At 36.5% G+C, this 22,897-nt stretch overlaps 1 protein-coding gene across 1 annotated transcript in view; it reads left to right on the top strand.

Annotated features, from left to right (window-relative positions):
- Positions 1 to 22,897, top strand: part of SDHA (succinate dehydrogenase complex flavoprotein subunit A) — a 49,230-nt gene that overhangs the window by 18,254 nt on the left and 8,079 nt on the right. Inside the window, exons 8-13 of the mRNA XM_007486759.3 lie at positions 3,696 to 3,864; positions 6,169 to 6,364; positions 7,709 to 7,880; positions 10,267 to 10,385; positions 13,389 to 13,500; positions 14,056 to 14,186. Coding sequence (XP_007486821.1) covers positions 3,696 to 3,864; positions 6,169 to 6,364; positions 7,709 to 7,880; positions 10,267 to 10,385; positions 13,389 to 13,500; positions 14,056 to 14,186 — 899 coding nt within the window. The remainder of the gene's footprint in view (positions 1 to 3,695; positions 3,865 to 6,168; positions 6,365 to 7,708; positions 7,881 to 10,266; positions 10,386 to 13,388; positions 13,501 to 14,055; positions 14,187 to 22,897) is intronic.

The following is a 22,897-nucleotide window of genomic DNA, read 5'->3' as shown; positions in this document are numbered from 1 at the left end:
TTGGCAAAAGTGTTTACATTCAGAATAAGTATGTTCAATCCCCTTCAATTCAGTTCGTTATATCCCAAAGTTCATTCTGGACCTTTTGATGCAGTGTGTAGCTTCTTCAGGCATCTTTACAGCACCTAAAAAAAAAGATCCACTTTCTTGATTTGGGGTGTTGGCAAGTTTCTTTTCCTGAAATTTCTCCAAAAATTTTTAAACCTTAAATTTTAGTATAATTACACAGCCTAGAAGGACCCCCAGGATTAATTTAATGGGTGTTGCCAAGTAGGTCCCTGCCACAGAGGCCACACAGCAGGTGTGGCATTCGGGGAAAGTCAGGCAGACACTGGGCTAGGAAAGACCTGTTGGGTTCTAGTGCCCCTTGGTTTAAAAAAATCTCGGTCGGTCCTGTTTGGATGGGGGGGGGCATGGCTTACATCAATTCCTAGGGGACCACCTCTGTGCACTGTTCCCCCAGTCTGCAAGGGCTGTTCAGTGAGGGGGCCCTGTCCTTTACCACCCCACTCTTGTCCAAAACGGGTCAGGTCTGGGGAGGGGGGGTAGGGGGCAGGGCATGTAGGGAGAGTGCAGAGGCTGGGAAGAAATAGGAGTCCGTGTTTGTTGGGTTTTTTTGTGCCCGCAGGATCCTGCCCTTTAATATAAAGCAGCCTCTCCCTTCCCCGGTTTTGTTTTGCGTGCCTGGGGAAGTCAGGGGGCTGGGACTTTACTGACCCACCCTGGGCTAAAGTAAGAGAACCGGGTGGGGAAACTCAAGGGAGGGAGTTTTTCTCACCAGTCCATCTGAAGAGGTGCTTAGATGATTCTGTTTTTCTTTCTCAGCAAATTTCTGCCTATGCAGGCAAGCAGCAGCTGCTTCTGTCTTTAAGCTTAACTAAGCACTAACTCAAAACTTCTCTCAGAAGAAAAATAAAGGTTCATTTTCTAAACCAAAGTGGTTCGCCATTCTGTAATAATTAAATAATATTTCTACCCATATATATATATATATATATATATATATATATATATATATATATATATATATATTATAAAATGTATTGGAAGGGCAGACAACATTCCTATAAGTAACCTGACTGAGTGTTGCCTAGCCTGCCAGTCTCTTCCTCATTCCTTCCTCACCTGCCTGCTCTGTCTCTTCTCAGTTCTCCCTTTCAATTCTCCTGTGGTTCTCCCTCAAGCAGCCCCCAACCTTGACTTAGACACAACCTTGGTGCAGCTGTGGTGTCAGGAATGTTTGATAGACAGGTAAAGCTCCTCAGGAGGGGGAGGGGATAAACTTCCTTGACATGCTACCAAAATCTATTTTAAGGATACCCAATTAAATTCTTAGTAGGAAATTCAAACAGACACAAATATAAAGTTCATTTCAAAATTGGATGATAGAGAGGGATATTTAGAGATCTTTGTGATAACCCTAAACACTAATCTCTGTTACCACATAGGTCAGTTTTCTGCGTGCAATAATTGACACCTTAAATCATATGCTTTATTTATAAGAAGACCAATAAAACACTTTTGGACATAATATTTAATGAGCATTTGCCACTGATAATTGATAATTTTGTGATTTGAATAGTACTTCAGAAGAACTCATTATGAACAGAATAGTGAGGGAAACTTTTGTTGAAATAAAAGTAAGATTTGAGTTTTACCTTGAAGTATAGGTAGAATTTTTCTAATAGAGCAATATAGATTGATACAAATATAGACAAACAATTATTAGACCATTTCACATCGAGGGAATAATGCAAACAAAGGTACTGAGGCAACCATCTGTATATGTATGTGTACATATATACAGATACTTTATATGAGAGAGAGAGAGATAAGGGACAGTGAAGAGACTGGCCTAATTGGAGTGAAGGATATATTTTATTGGTGGGATTTACTGAATACTCTAACCAAAAAAAAGGATTAGGATAGATAGGTCCAGGTTCTAGAGAGCTTTGAAAGATATGTAGAGTAGTTTGATCAATGTGGTAAGCAATTAGAGGATCATTTAGAAGAACATAATGGAAAAGCTTACTCTGACCATTTCAGTAGTGAGAATGGAGGCAGAGAAGCCATATGGAAAACACTTGAAGTTTTCTAATCTTGAGATGAAATGGGCCTATTCAGGGTGACTTCTTTAACCATGGGAACTAAGTAAGGCCCAGGAAGTATCAGAGAAGTAGAAGAAATGGCATGCCAAGGAGATGGCTAAGAAAATGGAGATGGGGGCTGCTGAACTGGAGTAAAGGAGTAACAGCTATTCAAATACACTCATAGAAGCCTTATATGCTGTGAACATGGGCTCTGTCTTAATGAAGGAGACTATTAAGACAAGGAGTTTTTATTTGTATGTTGAGGTTTTTGAGGATGAAAGTGGGGAATCAAGTGCCTTATTTGCAGCAGATTTTAGAGGTTTTAGACACTAGACTGCCATAAGCACCATATGGTTAGAATATAGTAGTTATCCCAGAAAGGAAATGTGTCTCTCTGGAAAGATGTGACTTGAAGCAACATCTTTTTTTCTCTACCACTGAATGCTGATAAAGTAAAATCCACATAGACAATTTTTTTATGTACCTTTAAAAGTCTGCTTAGTAACCAGAACAAGTTCTTCCTTATTATAACCCTCTTTTTTACTAGCAGATAAGTAAATATAACTTGTGAACTCTATTGTTGGCAGTTTTAAATATTTAGAAAATTAGTTAACTGGTCTTTAGTAAAATACGGGTTAAACTTCTAAATTCTCTCTATAATGATGATAAGAATTAGTTCTTAAAGTATAAACTATTATTGAAAAATACTTTAAATTAGGAAAACTAAAAAAGGGGGCATATACAAGGTAGGCAAGTTTTTTTAAAGGCTATTTTAATATAATAGGCTTGCCAAAGAAAAGAAAGAGGTTCATTAAAGCATGTCTTTAATGCATGAAAAATAATAGAAAGAAGGCTAGACAGAAACAGAAAAGCAGGAGGGCTTCGAAAGTTACATGTTGAATTTTTTATAAACTTAAAAGGAGAAGCTTAAATCTTTTTTAGGACAGTCTATAACAGATTTGTAGTTTCATGTAGAATCCTCTTTTTACTTTACATATGGAAATGCACATTTTATTTGACACTAAATTCAGAATTTTAAAAATAAATATATGATAAACCATATTGTTGATTAATGAAATTTTACAATTTTTACTCACACTTAAGATCTTTTTCTTTCCTCTTGTGGCTAGGAGGTAAGGAATACCTTACTTTCAATGCCATCTTCATTAAGTCATATGAATTTCCCATGTTTAGTTTTAGTCTAATCTAAAATAGGCATGCATAAAAAATGTTGTGAAAGGAAAAATCAATTTTAAGCATTTCTTAGTCACTGTGACTTTTTAAAAGTCCTTCAGCTAAATCTTTAACTTAGTGTGCTGCTTTTTCTTCACTATTTAGTTCCATAGTCACCCAAAATTTTTTCTTCCTGCCAATTTTAGATTTTCTTTCTCTTCTGATAAGCTTGTATTGTTCTTTCAGCTTTCCTCCACTCTTCTTAATTCTGTTTTCAGCCTGATATACGATCTTGTATTCTTTTTTCCCTAACTCTTCCCCAAAATTTGTTTCGAAGGAGTATATTCACATAGAAATTCCAGAGCTTAAGATTCTTTCATTAGAAATGGTCCATTAATGTGTTTGCCTTTTGTTTGTTTTATTTTTTTGTAGGCATATATGGGGCTGGCTGTCTTATTACAGAAGGATGCCGTGGTGAAGGAGGCATTCTTATTAATAGTCAAGGTGAAAGATTTATGGAAAGATATGCACCTGTTGCGAAAGATCTAGCGTCCAGGGATGTTGTATCTCGTTCTATGACCATTGAAATACGTGAAGGAAGGTTTGTTTAATTTTTAGATATGTCCAAATATATTTCTAATCAATACATAGAAGGAATGAATTTCATTTTTCATAAGTTCATATTTAGATTTCTTAAGTTCATATTTAGATCCTACATAGTAGCACTTAATTTTATGGAATTAGGCTTTGTTCTTGCCATTTCTGTGTATAATCATAAGGAAATATCTTCTATTAGGTTCTCTCTCTAATGTCTTCTAGCTTTCCATATTTCTTGTTTTTTTTAGCTCATATTTAATAGTTGGCATTTTCAGTGAATTTTCCATCTAGCCAAAACCTATTTTTTAAATGCTCAAACTATTAAGATGAAATTTGGTAATTTTTTTTTTTAAACCCTTACCTTCCGTCTTGGAGTCAATACTGTGTATTGGCTCCAAGGCAGAAGAGTGGTAAGGGCTAGGCAATGGGGGTCAAGTGACTTGCCCAGGGTCACACAGCTAGGAAGTGGCTGAGGCCAGATTTGAACCTAGGACTTCCCGTCTCTAGGCCTGGCTCTTAATCCACTGAGCTACCCAGCTGCCCCCTAAAATTTGGTAATTTTTATGGAAATAGTTCTAAACTATATTATATGCAGAGAGTACATATATAATTCTAATATATAATATAATAGTTCTATAGGTCTTTGCTATATTATAGCAATAGCCTCGAAGGGAGGTATTTATTCCCTCTCTCTAAATAGCCATGGCCTGCTATATCCTTTTTGCCTCACTTTTTGCTTTTGATCTCCTCATTGTCATCTCTCTGCAATCATTGCGTCTTCTGTTTAACATGCTACCTTGTCTTCCATGTAATTTTCTAGGTGAGGGTATAAGGGCAGCTTTTCCTTAAAGTGGAAGATTGCTCTTTAGCAAATCTCTTAGCTGAGTTGATGACCAGATTGATAGGTATCATTCTACCATGAATTACCATGATTCTGAAATGCAAACTTCTTTTAATTCACATGTTTTGCCTGATTGGAAAGTGCATTTTTAAATCTGTGGCAGAGGTCTCTAAGGTCAGGAAGAGCAACACTTTTGCTCTGCATAACATCATCTCCTAACTTTCATTGCATTAACTGGCACATGAAGAATAAGCCAAATAGCTTGATTGGGCTAAGCCATAGTCCCAAGATCACAAATAGAGCTGGATGATGCCTCAGAAGTCATCAAGTATCTCTTTACTTTATGTACAAGGACACTGAAGTTAAGGGCTGTAGAAAGACTTGCCTACGGTCACAGAGGGAGAAAGAATCAGACACTAGATTTGAACCCAGGTCCTCTGATTTCACTGCCACTACTTGTTCTGCAGTTCCAAATTGCTCTCTTTCTCTGTTCTCCAGTAGGAACTTTAAATCAGCCTGTCTTGAACCCTAGAATTCTCAAACATACCTAGGTATACTATACCTTAGTCTTATGGCCTTATTATCTACTTTAAATAACTGGTCAAACCCCAGGTCTTCTTTCCTTCTACTTTGGAGATCTATAGCATTTCCTCACCAACTTCTCAACAGAGTTCTAAACCTCATTTGGTTCAGTTTATATCCTAGTATCACAAAATAATTTTGTCAGTCCTTTAGAATTTGACTTAACAGTATAGAAATTTTAAAATAAAGTTAATTTAAGTTATTAATATTAATACTTTGTTCAGAACATTGTGACATTAGAAAAGAAATAGTTTGGATAAGACATTGCTCTGGCTCTCAGAGAACTTATAGTGAGTTAGAAAACAGTGTTTTGTTATTTGAGGTCTGAGAGGAAAGGTTATTACTGACCAGGGAATCAGAGAAGACTTTATTTTAGGAGTTGGCATTTAAGTAGGACTGTAGAGGATGAATAGCAATTGAACAGACAAGTGGAAGAAGGTATTTCTAGACATAGAGAACAATGTGTAAGTTAATTTTCCTTGGAAAGCAGGAGGAAGGCACTGAAGATTTTTGAACATGTGTGTCCAGATTTGTGTGTAATAAAATTGTTATAGTAACCATGAAAGATAAATTGGAGTATAGAGAGTGGATGCAGAAAGCTTTCTTAGGAAGCTTTTGAGGTAGTCTAGTTGGTGGATATGCCTATAGTAGCAGATAATGGCAATGGATCTAGGTAAGAGAGAAATGAAAAACATTTACAGGTTGAATTAATTGATAATTAATTTAAAAATTAATAATGGTAACTTACTAAGTGAGGGAGGATGAGGGGAATGAATTAAAGATAACCCCCAAATTGTAAACTTGGGATACTGGCATTTTCTACATTACAAAGTTTTATCTTTATTTTTATTCTGAAAGATGAATTAATTCTTTGCCTTTGTTTAGAGGCTGTGGTCCTGAAAAAGACCATGTATATCTACAGTTACACCACCTACCCCCTGAACAGCTATCTACTCGCCTCCCTGGAATATCAGAAACTGCAATGATATTTGCTGGTGTGGATGTCACCAAGGAACCAATCCCTGTTCTCCCTACTGTGCATTATAATATGGGAGGCATTCCTACAAATTATAAGGGGCAGGTAATGATTTAAAGTTATGAACTGAACTTATTAATAAAAAGGGTTTAACTTTAAATGTTTAAAGAGTAAGGTTAAAGTTGGCATGGTCAACTTGAAATTTTACATAAAAATTCTTTTATTTAATTAGATGAGTTTAGACAGTTGTTCTACCAGCTTTTATGTGTTTAGAGATTAGTATCTTAAATTGGTGTAAGTCAAACTTTTTAAGGTTCCTAGATTTAGTGTTCATTTTTCAATAGTAGTTAATTGGTAGATGTGAACAGTAGCAGCCATGTTTGCATATAAAAAGGTTTGTGAATTGGATTGAGAATGTAAGTTAACCTTGACAGCAAATACTTCTTTTCATCTTATTTTTGTACTGAGCACAGTGCCTTATGCATAGTACACACTTAATAAATGCTTTTAAAACTATTGCAGAAGGAAGTATTTCTTATTAGAAGTCATAATTGCTTCTTAAAAAATAGTAATGTGACTTTCCTTTTTAATTTTTATTCTGTGAAGTTTAGTTTTTAATATTTTTATGGTATTACAAGAATATAATAAAGTTCATATAAATAAGGCCGAGCAGATTAAATATTGAGTAAAATAGATTGCTAACAAAAAATAGAAATTCGTTTGGCCCCGCTACTTTTTAATTTGGGGCTGTTCTCATTGCCCTATGTCTCAGTGTTAATGGGTTTCCCAATGACACTTGATAGGCACGCCTACAGGGAGGAAAGTACAATGCTGGCATACTATAAAAATGGAGACTTGAACCCCAGACTTCAATCCCCAGAAGTCCTTGGTACTTCCCAGAATTCCCTATAATCTCTCTTGAGTTTCCACCTGGGCAAGATCACAATTTAGTATTTAACGGGCTCTCTGCCTCCCAAGAGCCTTTTCCTCTACTCTGACATTGTAAGATGTAGTGAGTAAAATGTGAATGGGCTAAATAAACCTCATAAAATATAATACTTTTATTACTAGAAACTAATTTAATTTTTACAATACAAAACATTGATATTTTGATTCTCTTTCCTGAACTCATACCTTTTCCCCAACCCTCTCATCATCTTACTTTCTTATCATTTTTCAAGGTTATCACACTCCATAACCTAGATGTCACCCACTCCTTATCCTCTCTTACATGTTCACATTCATCCATATTTAGTAATTATGGAAAGTCCTATTAATTCTGCTTCTGTATCATCTTTGTCAACATTTTTCTCCCTCTCTTTCTATATGTGTATATATGTATGTGGGTGGGTTTGGGAATATATATAAGCATACACATACACACATCTATTGAATCTTTTAAAAAATGTAAAGTAGACTTTTAAGCCAATTATTCTGTTATTTGAACAGGTTCTTACACATGTGAATGGTAGAGATCAAGTTGTACCTGGTCTCTATGCTTGTGGTGAAGCAGCCTCTGCATCAGTACATGGTGCTAATCGACTAGGAGCTAATTCTCTTCTGGACTTGGTTGTCTTTGGTCGTGCTTGTGCCCTGAGCATTGCAGAAACATGCAAACCTGGTATGTGTTTTGATACAATTATAGGCTTGTAGATTTAAATCTGAAAAGGCACCTTAGAGGCTCCCTGGTCCAACCCTCTCAGTTTTTGCAGATGAAGAGTCTGAGACCCAGAGAAGTTAAGTTGTTTCAGAATGTAAGTGATTATAGAATTGTAGTATATTCGAATTAGAAGATATATTAGAGAACATTTAGTTCAACCTCTTTCATTGTAGGAATGAGGAAATTGTGGCCCAGAGAAATGATGCTTTGACCATGCTCAAACAACTTGCTAATAGCGAAGCTGGAAATAGATACCAGAGTTTTCTTATTGATTAAAGATGCAACTCTTTTTTTTACCCTTGTTCCTTTTTATATAATTGTTGGGTTTAGAATATCCTATTTCACTAATAATTTACAATTTTGCAAGCAAGATTTTTTTAAATAACTTCCTGAAAATGATTGCAGAATCTGTATCAGAAGCTCAGACATAGGATTTAAAAAGATTTAACACTTAAAACTTAGTTAAAGTAAGATAGTTTCAATGGCAAAATGCTGTCAAAGGTGGTCAGATACCAGGCATGGCAACCCTTCTGAGTTATTCTCCAGAACCTAGACTTTTTATATACCTGAATTACCATTAGCTGAAGAAAGTATTCTTTCTAATCAGAAGTCAATGACAATCATTAAAATGATCCATTCCAGTGCATTCATAGGGAAAATGGGGGTCCCTTATTTTGGTAACTCCCAACCTTTTTCAAGTAGAATGATTCATTTATAATGGCAAAATGTTAAAAGCTTCCATATGAGAGAGTAGTTATATTGTTAGTGTTTCTTGATTAAGGAAATAACATATATAGATCCTTTGTAATGATTGTGAAGAACTCAAGGCAACCCCTAAGTTGGGAATCACTGACTTAACCATTTAACATTTAAGAAATATCCTAACAAGCATCAAAAGGTGAGGTTATTCTGTAAAATTAGATTTTTACTTTGCAAACTATGGTACAATTCTATGAGAGTTAGAAAATTTTTTTCTTCGAAATTTTTTCTCCTTTGAATTTGATAATTTGTCTCCTTTGAAGAAACATATTCAAGAATCCCCGTGCTTCCAAATATGAGGAAATAATGCATAATACTCGCTGTAATAAATTTTAATTGGTTACCAATTTTTTTAACATCTTAATTTTTTTTCCAAAAAGAATGGTGGTAGTGAATGAGTATGTTCCTAGTTCCCAGTAGTTACTGGTAATAGTAAAGGAAAGGGGGTCATTAAAAGAATCAAATAATGCTATTTTAAAATTTTAGCGAATTGTAGATACTGTGGAATAGGTACCTCTGAAAACAGTTTTCATTTTTAACATGGCAATTGACTCTTACCTGAAGGTTCAGAAGCAAATTTCAAAACTCCAGGTTTTTAGAATTTCATCTCATTGAAAAACCTTTGTAATTCTATCAAAATAGACTTTTATTTTGAAAGTCTTGAAGTCTTCTAGCAAAAATAATATCTCCATGCAGAAATGGTTATTGTTTTAAAAAATCACTTACATTAAAAAGAGGAAAGATTAAGAGGTTATACTTGATGCTTAATATCCTAAGTCATATGATATAAGCATCATCCATGCCACAAAAGCTACTTAGTGTTCTCATCTGTTTCTTCTTTTGCCTTCTTTTTGGGTTTGTGAACATTCCTTAGTGTCTCTGTATTTGTGTCTATGTACCTATATCTCTGTCTTTATTTCTTTTGTCTCTGTCTATCCCTTAACTGATCAGTATATCTAACTGAAGTGAGATGAGTTCTTTGGTGGGTTTTCTTTTTCCATAATACAATAAACTTTAGTTTTAATGTCAACTGCATAAATTTTAAAGGTTTGATAAGCAGAATATTTTAGATTTTTATCACATTTAAATTTGATTAGTATTTTCTGACCCTAATTTTTTTTCAAACCCCTTACCTTCTACCTTAGAATCAATACAATGTATTGGTTCCAAGACAGAATAGTGGTAAGAGCTAGGCAATGGGGGTTAAGTGACTTACCCAGGGTTACATGGTTAAGAATCAGACTAATATTGAACCTAGCATTTCTTGTCTAGTCCTGACTCTTTATCCACAGAGCCACATAGCTGACCCCCATCCTAATTTTTTTTTATCTGCTGTAAGTCCATATCCTTTAGAATAGACTCCCTACCTTAGGTTTATGTACCTCCCTTAAGGCAAGAAATTAGAATAGGTTGTCTTTTGAGATTCCTCCATTTTTATGCTTTTCTGAATGATGAGGACATAAAGTGTTCTTTGAGCTACAAGCTGATTCTTTTTCTGAATACTAAATACTTTAATGACTTTTTTCTACAGAACTTAGGGAAGGCCTGTGTATTTCAATGGCTAAAACCAATTTTTTTTTTTTAATAGGTGATAAAGTCCCCCAAATTAAAGCAAATGCCGGGGAAGAATCTGTTGCAAATCTTGACAAATTGCGTTTTGCTTCCGGAGACATAAGAACATCAGAACTAAGGCTCAACATGCAAAAGGTAAGAAAGATCCTTCATGCTGTGGTAGTTAGCTGCTCAGTGAATCCAGGAAGAAGTATATGTTGAGTGCATGCTATCTGTAGAATAATAGCAGTGGGGAAGTAGAATTTTTCATGTAAATCATTTACCTGTAATCTTCATATTAACTATATATATGTATGTATATATATATATGTATGTATGTGTACACACACATTCATTTCGATGCATAAATATGTGGAATGGAATAAGTTAAATGGGCTCTGTCGTCATAAGTGTAGAGAAGAGTATGGAGGAGAGAGGAAAAGCCTTAAAATAGTCACTGAGGTCAAGGAAATCCAATTAATGAGAGTGAAGCATTCTTGAGTAGCAGCGAGACCTTAGCTGATATTATGCTCCATCAACTGATGGATGTTCATTTTCAGTGATTGCACCTAATTGCCCAGAAGTAGAAGCAGCCAACACATTGATAAAGATTATTGAAGGATGAAGATAAGCAGATCAAAGACAATAAAATGGTTTAGGGAAGGGAGAAAAAGGGAGAAGGTGAAGGATTTTAAGGTAATGGTTAGCTAACCATTGACATGTTAGGCCATTAGGTCAAGATTAGATATGGCAGTACATGAAATGATAGTTGGGAAGATGGCATGAAACAATAGTGAAGGGTCCCCAAGGAAGACAAGTGGCACATTTAATGTGGGAAAACTGAAAGAAGTGAAAAGCTACAATGGCGCTTGGAGAGTTGAATTTTAAAGTTTTGTCTCTGAAAGTTGGACATGTACAGTTTCATTATTAGAGTGATCATCAACATGAATATTGATGATGATGATGACAATGACATAAAGGTATAGAGGAGACCTACAAAGTATTAAAGAAGGTGGGATAGGAATCTGGAGGTCAGTAGATGATAGTAATAAATTTGGACTAAGAATAATATGAACAGATCTTATGAATTTTTTTAGCAATAAGGGTTTTTAGACATGATGAGAAAGGAAAGATAAAGAAGTTCTGGGTGTTAAAAATAATTTGAAATGGGCAAATAAAGGAATGTTAAAAATGTATTTCATAGATATCTCAAAATGTCAGAAATAGATTAAACCTTCTGTTCATGTCATATCTTCTTCCTGGCCTTGTGAGTTAGAGGAAGGAATGACCAAGACAGTTACAAGGGATATGGTATCCTCAGGACAAAGCCAGTATTTATTTAAAGCAAAGAGATGCTATCTTGTTAGGTGTAATAGTCTGTGGAGTAAAGGCACAGGTCATTTTGTTGAGAGTAGAGTCAGAGTGCAAAGGCAATAATGGAATGGGCTAGGAGAAAGACTAACCACTTTGCTTCTTTTTTTTTTTTTAAAGAATATTTTCCCATGGTTATATGATTCATGATCCTCCCTCTCCTTTCCCTCCCCCTTCCCGAATCCGACAACCATTTCCACTGGGTTATATGTGTATCATTGTTCAAAACCTATTTCCATGTTACTCATATTTGCATTAGAGCAATTCTTTAACATCAAAACCCTAATCACATCCCTAATTGCACTACGTGATCAATCATGTTTTTCCTTCTGCATTTCTGCTCCCACAGTTCTGTCTCTGAATGTGGATAGCCTTCTTTCTCATAAGTTCCTCTGGATTGTCCTGGATCATTACATTGCTGCTAGCAGAGAAGTCCATTACATTTGATTGTTCCACAATGTATCAGTCTCTATGCACAATGTTCTCCTGATTCTGCTCATTTTGCTCTGCATCAATTCCTGAAGGTCATTCTAGTTCACACAGAAATCCTCCAGTTCATCATTTCTTACAGGACAGTAGTATTCCATCACCAACAAATACTACAATTTGTTCCGCCATTTCCCCAATCGATGGACACCCCCTCATTTTCCAATTTTTGCCACCACAAAGAGCATAGCTATAAATATTTTTGTACAAGTTTTTTTCCTTATTATCTCTTTGGGATACAAACCAAGCTGTGGTATGGCTGGATCACAGGGTATGCATTCTTTTAAAGCCCTTTGGGCAAAATTCCAAATTGCTCTCCAGAATAGTTAGACCAATTCACAACTCCACCATTAGTGTATTAGTGTCCCAATTTTGCCATATCCCCTCCAACATTGATCACTTTCCTTTGTTACCATATTGGCCAAGACTAAGCACTTTGGAGTATACTGCATATTAGGACTATTTTGAATAAGGTTTTGTGTTTTTAGCAAGAGGAAATAGGGCATGTAAGTTAAATCTAAGACATGCATAGCTAATGGGTTGATTTACAAGGTGTGACTGTAATATGTGTTTGGTTTTCCATTAAACACATATGAAAATCTATTTCTTGATTTTATAGTCATACTGTGTATATGGCAGGAATAGGGCCAGGAACACTAATATCAATACAGTAATTGCCCAGGTTGTTTCTAAATAGTTCTGCAATTGCATTTCTCCAGCACCCTACCCAACCCCTCAGCTCCTGAAAGGCAAGTCATTATAATTAGAAGTTTCATGTGGAGACCATATTTATATGGCTTATTGAACATTTAAGGAACTTTTAAAAAATTTTCACAAAACATTTTCCTTTCATTGAAAAGACATGCTCCTGGACACCCTGACTGCCTAGTATCATGTTGGTGAACCTATGGCATGGGTGCCAGAGCATGCCAGAGAGGACTGTTCTCCTCCTCCTCTCCATGCATCTGAGGACATTTTTCACATCACCCACCCCCTCTGCCCAGTAGCCTAATGGAAATGCTTCCTCCCTCCCCTGTCTAGAGTAAAGGGTTGGCTCTCCAGCATGAGGATTGCAGTTTGGGCACTCGGTCTCTAGTCACCATCACTAGCCTAGTGCTTTTGTGTTTAGTTGAAGTAGAGGTATATACATTAAGGAAAAACAAGACTTCTTGTTGAGGAAAGAGCCATAGGATGTGTGAGGACTTCACATTTGAAAGGCACCTCCTTTATCCTCATTATCCTCATTATGGATGTTAAGATGTTTTAGAATATTTAATAGAGGTATATCACTTTGGCCCACAGTCTATGCAGAACCATGCAGCTGTGTTCCGTGTGGGAAGTGTGCTACAGGAAGGCTGCCAGATATTAAGCCAGCTCTACAATGACTTAAAGAATCTAAAGACATTTGACAGAGGTAAGAGGTTTTAAGTTCCTCTTTCATAAGGTTTGACTATTTAGAGATTATGGACTGACTTAATGAAGATTGTTGTTTACATAAATAATCTTAAAATGCTGTAGATGTTCTTGTGTTTATATTACATAAAGAAATGGGAGCAATTCCCAAGTGTGTATATATATATATGTATATATGTGATGTATATATAGTAATAAATGGTGCTTTTCCAATTTGTTATAAAATAAATGATATATGAAGCTGCCTCCTAGCTAGCCACAAACTATTAAATTATATTGTCAGTCAACTACTTTAGGCTATCAAGTATACTCTCCCAAATGGTGGAGTATCCGTGGTGTTTTAAGATCTAAATATGAAATAGATCAAAATTTTCTGATGTTTGCTTATTGTCACCCCCATTCGATTGTGAGCTCCTTAAGGTCAGGGACTATTTTTTTGCCTCTTTTTAATATGCCTATCTCTTAACACAGTGCCTGGCACACAATAGGAACTTAATAAATGTTTATTGACTGATAAAAATAGAATATTTTTATGAAATCCTGTTGTGGCTTTTAGGGATGGTGTGGAATACTGATCTGGTAGAAACCTTAGAATTGCAGAATCTAATGTTGTGCGCTCTGCAAACTATTCATGGTGCTGAGGCTCGTAAAGAGTCACGTGGAGCTCATGCCAGAGAAGACTACAAGGTATGATTTATTTCTGTTATTTAAAGTTATCTACATATTATATTTATATGTGTTTTCCCTTTCCTTATTCTGAACTTCCTTCACCATTTTATAGAGAACCTTGAACAGTTTTTCTTAAAAAGCCATGCCGCTAACACCTGCTGCCATTTTTATGCTTTGAAGTGGCAGTTGCTCTTTTTCAATAAAATTTATGTACACTTTACTATTGCCCATTTTTTTACCTTGCCTCCCTTAGAAGAAGCTATAGCCTTAGAAACTTAATAACTGTGAAAATGAAGAGTTCCTTTACTTTCTGTTTCAGTTTCCTTACCTGTAAAATGGGGATAATAATAGCACCTACTTGAAGGTTGTGAGAATTAAATGAGATATTTGTAATTAGCTCAATACTCTGAACTTGGGCACTTAATAAATACTTATTTCTGTGTGCATTTCCGTCCTTCCTTTTCTTTTCACGAGTGGAAATGCAAAGTACAGCTAGCTCATTTCCTTTTCAATCTGACCAATGTTAGTAAAGTTTACTAAGGGAAATAATAGATCAAGATTCAAATAAACCTGTATCTCGCTTTCTTACATGAGTTTAAAGAAAGCAAAATACCATTTTTTAAAAAATATATTTTATTTGATCATTTCCAAGCATTATTCGTTAAAGACATAGATCATTTTCTTTTCCTCCCCCCCCCCACCCCCCATAGCCGACGCGTAAGTCCACTGGGCATTAGATGTTTTCTTGATTTGAACCCATTGCTTTGTTGATAGTATTTGCATTAGAGTGTTCATTTAGAGTCTCTCCTCTGTCATGTCCCCTCAACCTCTGTATTCAGGCAGTTGCTTTTTCTCGGTGTTTCCACTCCCATAGTTTATCCTTTGCTTATGAATGGTGTTTTTTTCTCCTGGGTCCCTGCAAGTTGTTCAGGGACATTACACCACCACCAATGGAGAAGTCCATTACATTCGATGATACCACAGTGTGTTTGTCTCTGTGTACAATGTTCTCCTGGTTCTGCTCCTCTCGCTCTGCATCACTTCCTGGAGGTTGTTCCAGTCTCCATGGAACTTCTCCACTTTATTATTCCTTTTAGCACAATAGTACTCCATCACCAACATATACCACAGTTTGTTCAGCCATTCCCCAATTGATGGGCATCCCCTCATTTTCCAGTTTTGGGCCACCACAAAGAGCGCAGCTATGAATATTTTTGTACAAGTCTTTGTGTCCATTATCTCTTTGGGGTACAGACCCAGCAGTGCTATGGCTGGGTCAAAGGGTAGATATTCTTTTAGCACCCTTTGGGCATAGTTCCAAATTGCCCTCCAGAATGGTTGGATCAGTTCACAGCTCCACCAGCAATGAATTAATGTCCCTATTTTGCCACATCCCCTCCAGCATTCATTACTTTCCTTTGCTGTTATGTTAGCCAATCTGCTAGGTGTGAGGTGATACCTCAGAGTTGTTTTGATTTGCATCTCTCTGATTATAAGAGATGTAGAACACTTCTTCATGTGCTTGTTAATAGTTTTGATTTCTTTATCTGAGAACTGCCTATCCATTTCCCTTGCCCATTTATCAATTGGAGAATGGCTTGATTTTTTGTACAATTGATTTAGTTCTTTATAAATATGAGTAATTAAACCTTTGTCAGAGGTTTCTATGAAGATTTTTTCCCAATTTGTTGTTTCCCTTCTGATTTTAGTTATATTGGTTTTGTTTGTACAAAAGCTTTTTAGTTTGATGTAGTCAAAATTATTTATTTTACATTTTGTGATTCTTTCTATATCTTGCTTGGTTTTAAAGCCTTTCCCCTCCCAAAGGTCTGACATGTATACTATTCTGTGTTTACCCAATTTACTTATGGTTTCCTTCTTTATGTTTAAGTCATTCACCCATTTTGAATTTATCTTGGTGTAGGGTGTGAGGTGTTGATCTATTCCTAGTCTCTCCCACACTGTCTTCCAATTTTCCCAGCAGTTTTTATCGAATAGTGGATTTTTGTCCCAAAAGCTGGGATCTTTGGGTTTATCGTATACTGTCTTGCTGAGGTCGCTTTCCCCCAGTCTATTCCACTGATCTTCCTTTCTGTTTCTTAGCCAGTACCAAATTGTTTTGATGACTGCTGCTTTGTAATATAGTTTTAGGTCAGGGACTGCAAGGCCCCCATCATATGTGTTTTTTTTCATTATTTCCCTGGATATCCTTGATCTTTTGTTCTTCCAAATGAACTTTGTTATGGTTTTTTCTAAATCAGTGAAGAAGTATTTTGGTAGTTCAATGGGTATGGCACTAAATAGATAAATAAGTTTGGGTAGGATGGTCATTTTTATTATATTGGCTCGTCCTATCCATGAGCAGTTAATGTTTTTCCATTTGTTCAAGTCTAGTTTTAGTTGTGTGGCGAGTGTTTTGTAGTTGTGTTCATATAGTTCCTGTGTTTGTCTTGGGAGGTAGATTCCTAGGTATTTTATTTTGTCTAAGGTGATTTTGAATGGGATTTCTCTTTCTAGTTCTTGCTGCTGAGCTGTGTTGGAGATATATAGAAAAGCTGATGATTTATGTGGGTTTATTTTGTATCCTGCAACTTTGCTAAAGTTGTTGATTATTTCAATTAGCTTTTTGGTTGAATCTCTAGGATTCTTTAAGTAGACCATCATGTCATCCGCAAAGAGTGATAACTTGGTCTCCTCCTTGCCTATTTTGATGCCTTCAATTCCTTTATCTTCTCTAATTGCTACTGCTAGTGTTTCTAGTACAATGTCAAATAGTAGAGGTGATAATGGGCATCCTTGTTTCACTCCTGATCTTATTGGGAATGCATCTAGTTTATCCCCATTGCAGATGATATTAGCTGTTGGTTTTAGATATATACTGTTTATTATTTTTAGGAATGACCCTTCTGTTCCTATGCTTTCTAGTGTTTTTAATAGGAATGGGTGTTGTATTTTATCAAAGGCTTTTTCTGCATCTATTGAAATAATCATGTGATTCTTGCTAGTTTGCTTGTTGATGTGGTCAATTATGTGGATGGTTTTCCTAATGTTGAACCAGCCCTGCATCCCTGGTATGAATCCTACTTGATCATGGTGAATGATCCTTCTGATCACTTGCTGGAGTCTTTTTGCTAGTATCCTATTTAAGATTTTTGCATCTATATTCATTAGGGAGATTGGCCTATAGTTTTCTTTCTCTGTTTTTGACCTGCCTGGTTTTGGAATCAGTACCATGTTTGTGTCGTAAAAGGAGTTTGGTAGAACTCCCTCTTTGCTTATTATGTCAAATAGTTTGTATAGTATTGGGATTAACTGTTCTCTGAATGTTTGATAGAATTCACAGGTGAATCCATCAGGCCCTGGGGACTTTTTCTTAGGAAGTTCTTTGATGGCTTGTTGGATTTCAATTTCTGATATGGGATTATTTAGGAATTCTATTTCCTCTTCTGTTAGTCTAGGCAGTTTGTATTTTTGTATATATTCATCCATTTCTCCTAAATTGGTGTATTTATTGCCATATAATTGGGCAAAGTAATTTCTAATGATTGCCTTAATTTCCTCCTCATTGGAGGTGCTGTCCCCCTTTTCATCTTTAATGCTGTGAATTTGCTTTTCTTCCTTCCTTTTTTTAACTAGATTGACCAGTACCTTGTCTATTTTGTTTGTTTTTTCAAAGTACCAGCTTCTTGTCTCATTTATTAAATCAATAGTTCTATCACTTTCGATTTTATTAATTTCTCCCTTAATTTTTAGGATTTCTAATTTGGTTTTCTGCTGGGGGTTTTTAATTTGATCGCTTTCCAGTTTTTTCATTTGCATTTCCAATTGATTGATCTCTGCTCTCCCTTGTTTGTTAATATAAGCATTCAGGGATATGAATTTACCTCTGATTACCGCTTTGGCTGCATCCCAAAAGGTTTGAAAGGATGTTTCGCCATTGTCATTTTCCTTGATGAAATTATTAATTGTTTCTATGATTTCTTCTTTAACTAAACGGTTTTGGAGTATCATATTGTTTAATTTCCAATTGGTTTTAGATTTGGTTTTCCATGTACCATTACTAATCATTATTTTTATTGCCTTGTGATCTGAGAAGGCTGCATTCATTATTTCTGCTTTTCTGCATTTGTGTGCTATGTTTCTGTGACCTAATGTATGGTCAATTTTTGTGAATGTGCCATGTGGTGCTGAGAAGAAGGTGTATTCCTTTTTATCCCTATTTATTTTTCTCCATATGTCTATTAATTCTAATTTTTCTAAGATTTCATTCACTTCTTTTACCTCTTTCTTATTTATTTTTTGATTTGATTTATCTAAATTTGATAATGGTTGGTTTAAGTCTCCCACTAGTATGGTTTTATTGTCTATTTCTTCCTTCAATTCTCCTAGTTTCTCCATTAGAAATTTGGGTGCTATATTATTTGGTGCATACATATTGATTAATGATATTTCCTCATTGTCTATAGTCCCTTTTAACAAAATATAATTACCTTCCCTATCCCTTTTGATCAGGTCTATTTTTGCATTGGCTTTATCAGATATCATGATTACCACTCCTGCCTTCTTTCTATCAGTTGAAGCCCAGAAGGTCTTACTCCATCCTTTAATTCTGACCTTGTGGGTGTCAACCCGCCTCATGTGTGTTTCTTGAAGACAACATATGGTAGGGTTTTGGATTCTAATCCATTCTGCTATTCGTCTACGTTTTATGGGTGAGTTCATCCCATTCACGTTCAAAGTTATGATTGTCATTTGTGGACTCCCTGGCATTTTGATTGCCTTCCCTAATTCTAACCTTTTCTTCTTCGGCTCTACCTTTTAGTCCAGTGATTTACTTTGAAACAGTCCCCCTTGTCCCCTCCCTTGATGTTTCCCTTTTTAGTCCCTCCCTTTTTGTTCCCTCCCCCTCCCCCCTCTCTTTCCCTCCCTTTTTGTTCTCCCTCTCCCCCTCCCCCCCTTGGTTTTCCCTTCTCCTTACCCTTGTTGGGTAAGATAGAATTCAAGATCCCAATGGATCTGGATGTTTTTCCCTCTCAGAGCTGATTTCCCTGAGATTGAGGTTTAAGTAACCCCCCCCCCTCTCTTCCTCTCCTTCTTATAGGAGTTTTCTTCCCCTCCCCTTCCCATGTGAATCTTTGTGTGAGAATGATTATTCTATTTGGTCTTTCTTTACCCCCTATTTATACATTACATTTTCCCCACATGTTAGTATACATAGGTTGATATAAATGTAGTCCTTATAGAAGAGAGTTTGAGTAAAAGAAGAAGATAACATTTTCCCCTTTCCTTAATATTTACCTTTTCAGGTATTCCTTGCTCTTTGATTTTCGGTATCAAACTTTCCACAGAGCTCTGGTCTTTTCTTTGCAAAAAGTTGGAAGTCTTCTATTTTGTTGAATGCCCATACTTTCCCTTGGAAGTATATAGTCAGTTTTGTTGGGTAGCTGATTCTTGGTTGGAGACCCAGCTCTCTTGCCTTTCTGAAGATCATGTTCCATGCCTTACGATCATTCAGAGTAGAACTTGCAAGGTCTTGGGTGACCCTGATTGGCATTCCTTTATATCTAAATTGTCTTTTTCTGGCTTCCTGTAGGATTTTTTCTTTTGTTTGATAGCTTTGGAATTTGGCAATTACATTCCTGGGAGTTGTCTTTTCGGGGTTTAGTGTAGAAGGTGTTCTGTGAGCTCTGTCAGTGGCTGTATTGCCCCCTTGTTCTAGAATCTCTGGGCAATTTTCTTTGATTATATCTTGTATCACCATGTCCAGTTTGGTGTTTATTTCTGGCTTTTCTGGGAGTCCAATTATTCTTAAATTATCCCTTCTCCCCCTATTTTCCAGATCTATCACCTTGTCGGTGAGATATTTTATGTTCTCTTCTAATTTCTTGGTATTTTGGCTTTGCTTTATTGATTCTTGCTCTTTTACACGATCGTTGTCTTCCAGCTGCCTGATTCTGGCCTTTAAAGCCTGGTTTTCTTTTACAGTTTGGTCAAACTGGTTTTGTAGATGCGTGAATTTCTTTTGCATTATTTCCAACTTTTCCTCCCAGAAGGCTTCCATCTTTTTGGTCATTTCTGATTCAAATTCTTCATAGGTTTGTGGAGAGTTTCCATTTCCTTTGGAAGGTTTTGGAGCATTTTCTTTTATATTATCTTCTGTCTGCTCTGTATTTTGTATTTTGGCTCCATAGAATGTGTCCAAAGTCGCCCCTTTCTTCTTATTTTTCTTGGTATTTTGGGGCTTCTGTGGTTCTGTGGAGTTTGCCATTTCTGAATGTGTAGGATTAGTTTTTCTTGTCTCTGTCTGGTGTTCAGAGGCAGTCCTGGGCAGATGGTTCTATGAGCTTTCCCTGGGTTAAACTGAATATGCCTCACTGGAACTGGAATGGAAGGGTCGGACCACGAGGCCACACTCTCCCCCGGCTCGCTTTCCGGAAGTTGCCTTCAGAATCGCTGGCCTTGAGGCTGTTTCGTTGGCCTGCTGGGGGGATGGGCTGCAGCTTTCCCAAGCTCTAGGGCAAGGACTTTCACTGAGACTTGGATAGCAGGATCCAGCCCGTGAGGCTGTCTTGCCCGCCCTGAGGGTTGCTGTTGTTTCGACCAGCTCTCTGCAGCGGAAGCCCCAGGCAGTAACTTTCACCGGGACTGTAGAAGGCCCTGAGGGTTCTGCTCTCTGAGCCCCTCCGGGCTGCGGCTTCCGGGAGCCTTGGACTCTGCGCTCCTACCCCTGAGGTCCGAGTGATCTCGGGTTCTGGCTTTTAAGGGGAGCCGTACCTTTTGAACCGGGTCCAGGTCCAGGAGGAGGGTTCCCAGGGTCTGTGCTGTTGATCGTTTTGAATTTCGGCGCCTTAGGAGCTTATCGTTTGAGATCGGTCGGGAAGGGTTTTCAGGAGATCTGAGCTTTAGCTTTCTCTAAGCCGCCATCTTAACCGGAAGTCTCAAAAATACCATTTTTATGAAGTACAAATGAGCACTGGATTTAAAGCAGAAGCCTCAGTTTTGAATTCTGGCTCTTCTGCCACTTGTGTGACTTTGTGGAAGACACTGAACATCCATAGGCATCAGTTTCCACATCTGTAAAAAATGAAGCTATTGGGCTAGATAATACTTGATCTAAGGAATTTAGAGCTACAAGGGACCCAGAAACAAAAATACCAGCTTTGTGATTAGTGCCTGAGCCAATTAAACTTTCAAAACTGTTTGTGTCCAGTTGGTGGCAGCAATTCTAAAGCCTTAGTAACTTTCCACTAGATGTGCCATAAACTACAGACTTCTTTGGTATTCTACATGAATTTTCTAATGAATAATGTAATAATGGGGAAAATCCTGTTCTGATATAGATTGGAGTGGTTGGTTTTTGAAATCTCATCCAAATCTTGAGATTCAGTGATTTTACATAGTTAAATATAATAAATGTGCCCTTGACAAACATATCTGCTAATAGTATACAATCTCTTCATAACTGTAGTATAAATAAATGAGTTCCTCTCCATTTAGTAGTCTTATCTAATAATGACTTTTTGGTTTAGTATTTATATGTGATAACTCTTCAAATTAAATTTTATGTTTTTATAAATATGTTGGTGGTTTGGGAAACTTTATTTTTGCTAGCTGTCTACTTCCTAGCTTTCGGTTCCTGAGTTATAGGTTGTCAGGAATTACTTTGGAGGTAAGGGAAAGGTGGTAGGACCTGAAGGCTTTTGGATAAGGAAGGCTAGACTTCCTGTTGTATTATTGTGTCCATTTTAAGATTCATTGGAAGACTTCATCTTCCACCTTATAATTTTTCATGGATACTGGAGCAACACAAGCTTTCCATATATTATTCTTCATTCATGGTCACATTGTGTTTGACTATCCCATCTATCCATCTTGTTTTTTAACTCCATTTCTGGCATTTTAATCATAGTTGATAATATGCTGGAACTTATATGAACCCTTTATGTATTTTTCCATTGTTCTTCAGATTATGTATAATTGCCATTCTTCAGAGATTATGGTTTTCTGTGATAACCTTTAGCTTTACAGATAGTACAATTGTGTGAAAAAGATGGGTTTTTGGGAAGCAATTAGGGAGCATTGGGAATGCTGCATAACTTCCCAAATTCAATTCAGGCTGTTTTCTTCTGAGCCAAGTCCTTATACATATGTAATGTCTGTCTTAGCTACATGCACTGGTGGACCCACTCATTGGCTGTCTGTACAAATATATATCGTAATCTAAGCCATTCACATTCTCTGTCCTGAATGGATTTTTAAGCCTATTTCCTTTGAGCAAGATTTTTATTAAGGGGCCCTTTAAGTGTGGGGTTTTGATGCAATTAGCATAATGTCATAGGCAAACAGAAACTCTTAGAAAACATCACTATTCATCTGTATTTAATTTTTTTCTTCTCTTATCAAAATATGTTATTTTTTAAGACCATGGACTCCAGGTTATAAACCTCCAATCTGTAGATACTCTTCAAGACATATTCTATTATATTAGTTAACACCTTTGAGTATAGCTCCCCATTTTATGCCTGGCTTAATGTTAATAATCAGAGTATCACTGAATACTTAATTTTTGTCATCATCAAGTAGCCTTGAATGACCATGACTTCTTTGTGGGGGAGAGATTATTAAAGCCTTCTGTCTTTCTTCACCACAGCAAATGCTTTTTTTAAGTTGGTAATTAACAAAAATTACATATCATAGGATCTTCTTGTATTCTCAGTTATGCCACTATG

The sequence above is a fragment of the Monodelphis domestica genome, chromosome 3, assembly GCF_027887165.1.
Source record: "Monodelphis domestica isolate mMonDom1 chromosome 3, mMonDom1.pri, whole genome shotgun sequence".
In the NCBI taxonomy this organism is placed as follows: domain Eukaryota; kingdom Metazoa; phylum Chordata; class Mammalia; order Didelphimorphia; family Didelphidae; genus Monodelphis; species Monodelphis domestica.
This window is presented reverse-complemented; position numbering and strand designations above follow the sequence as displayed.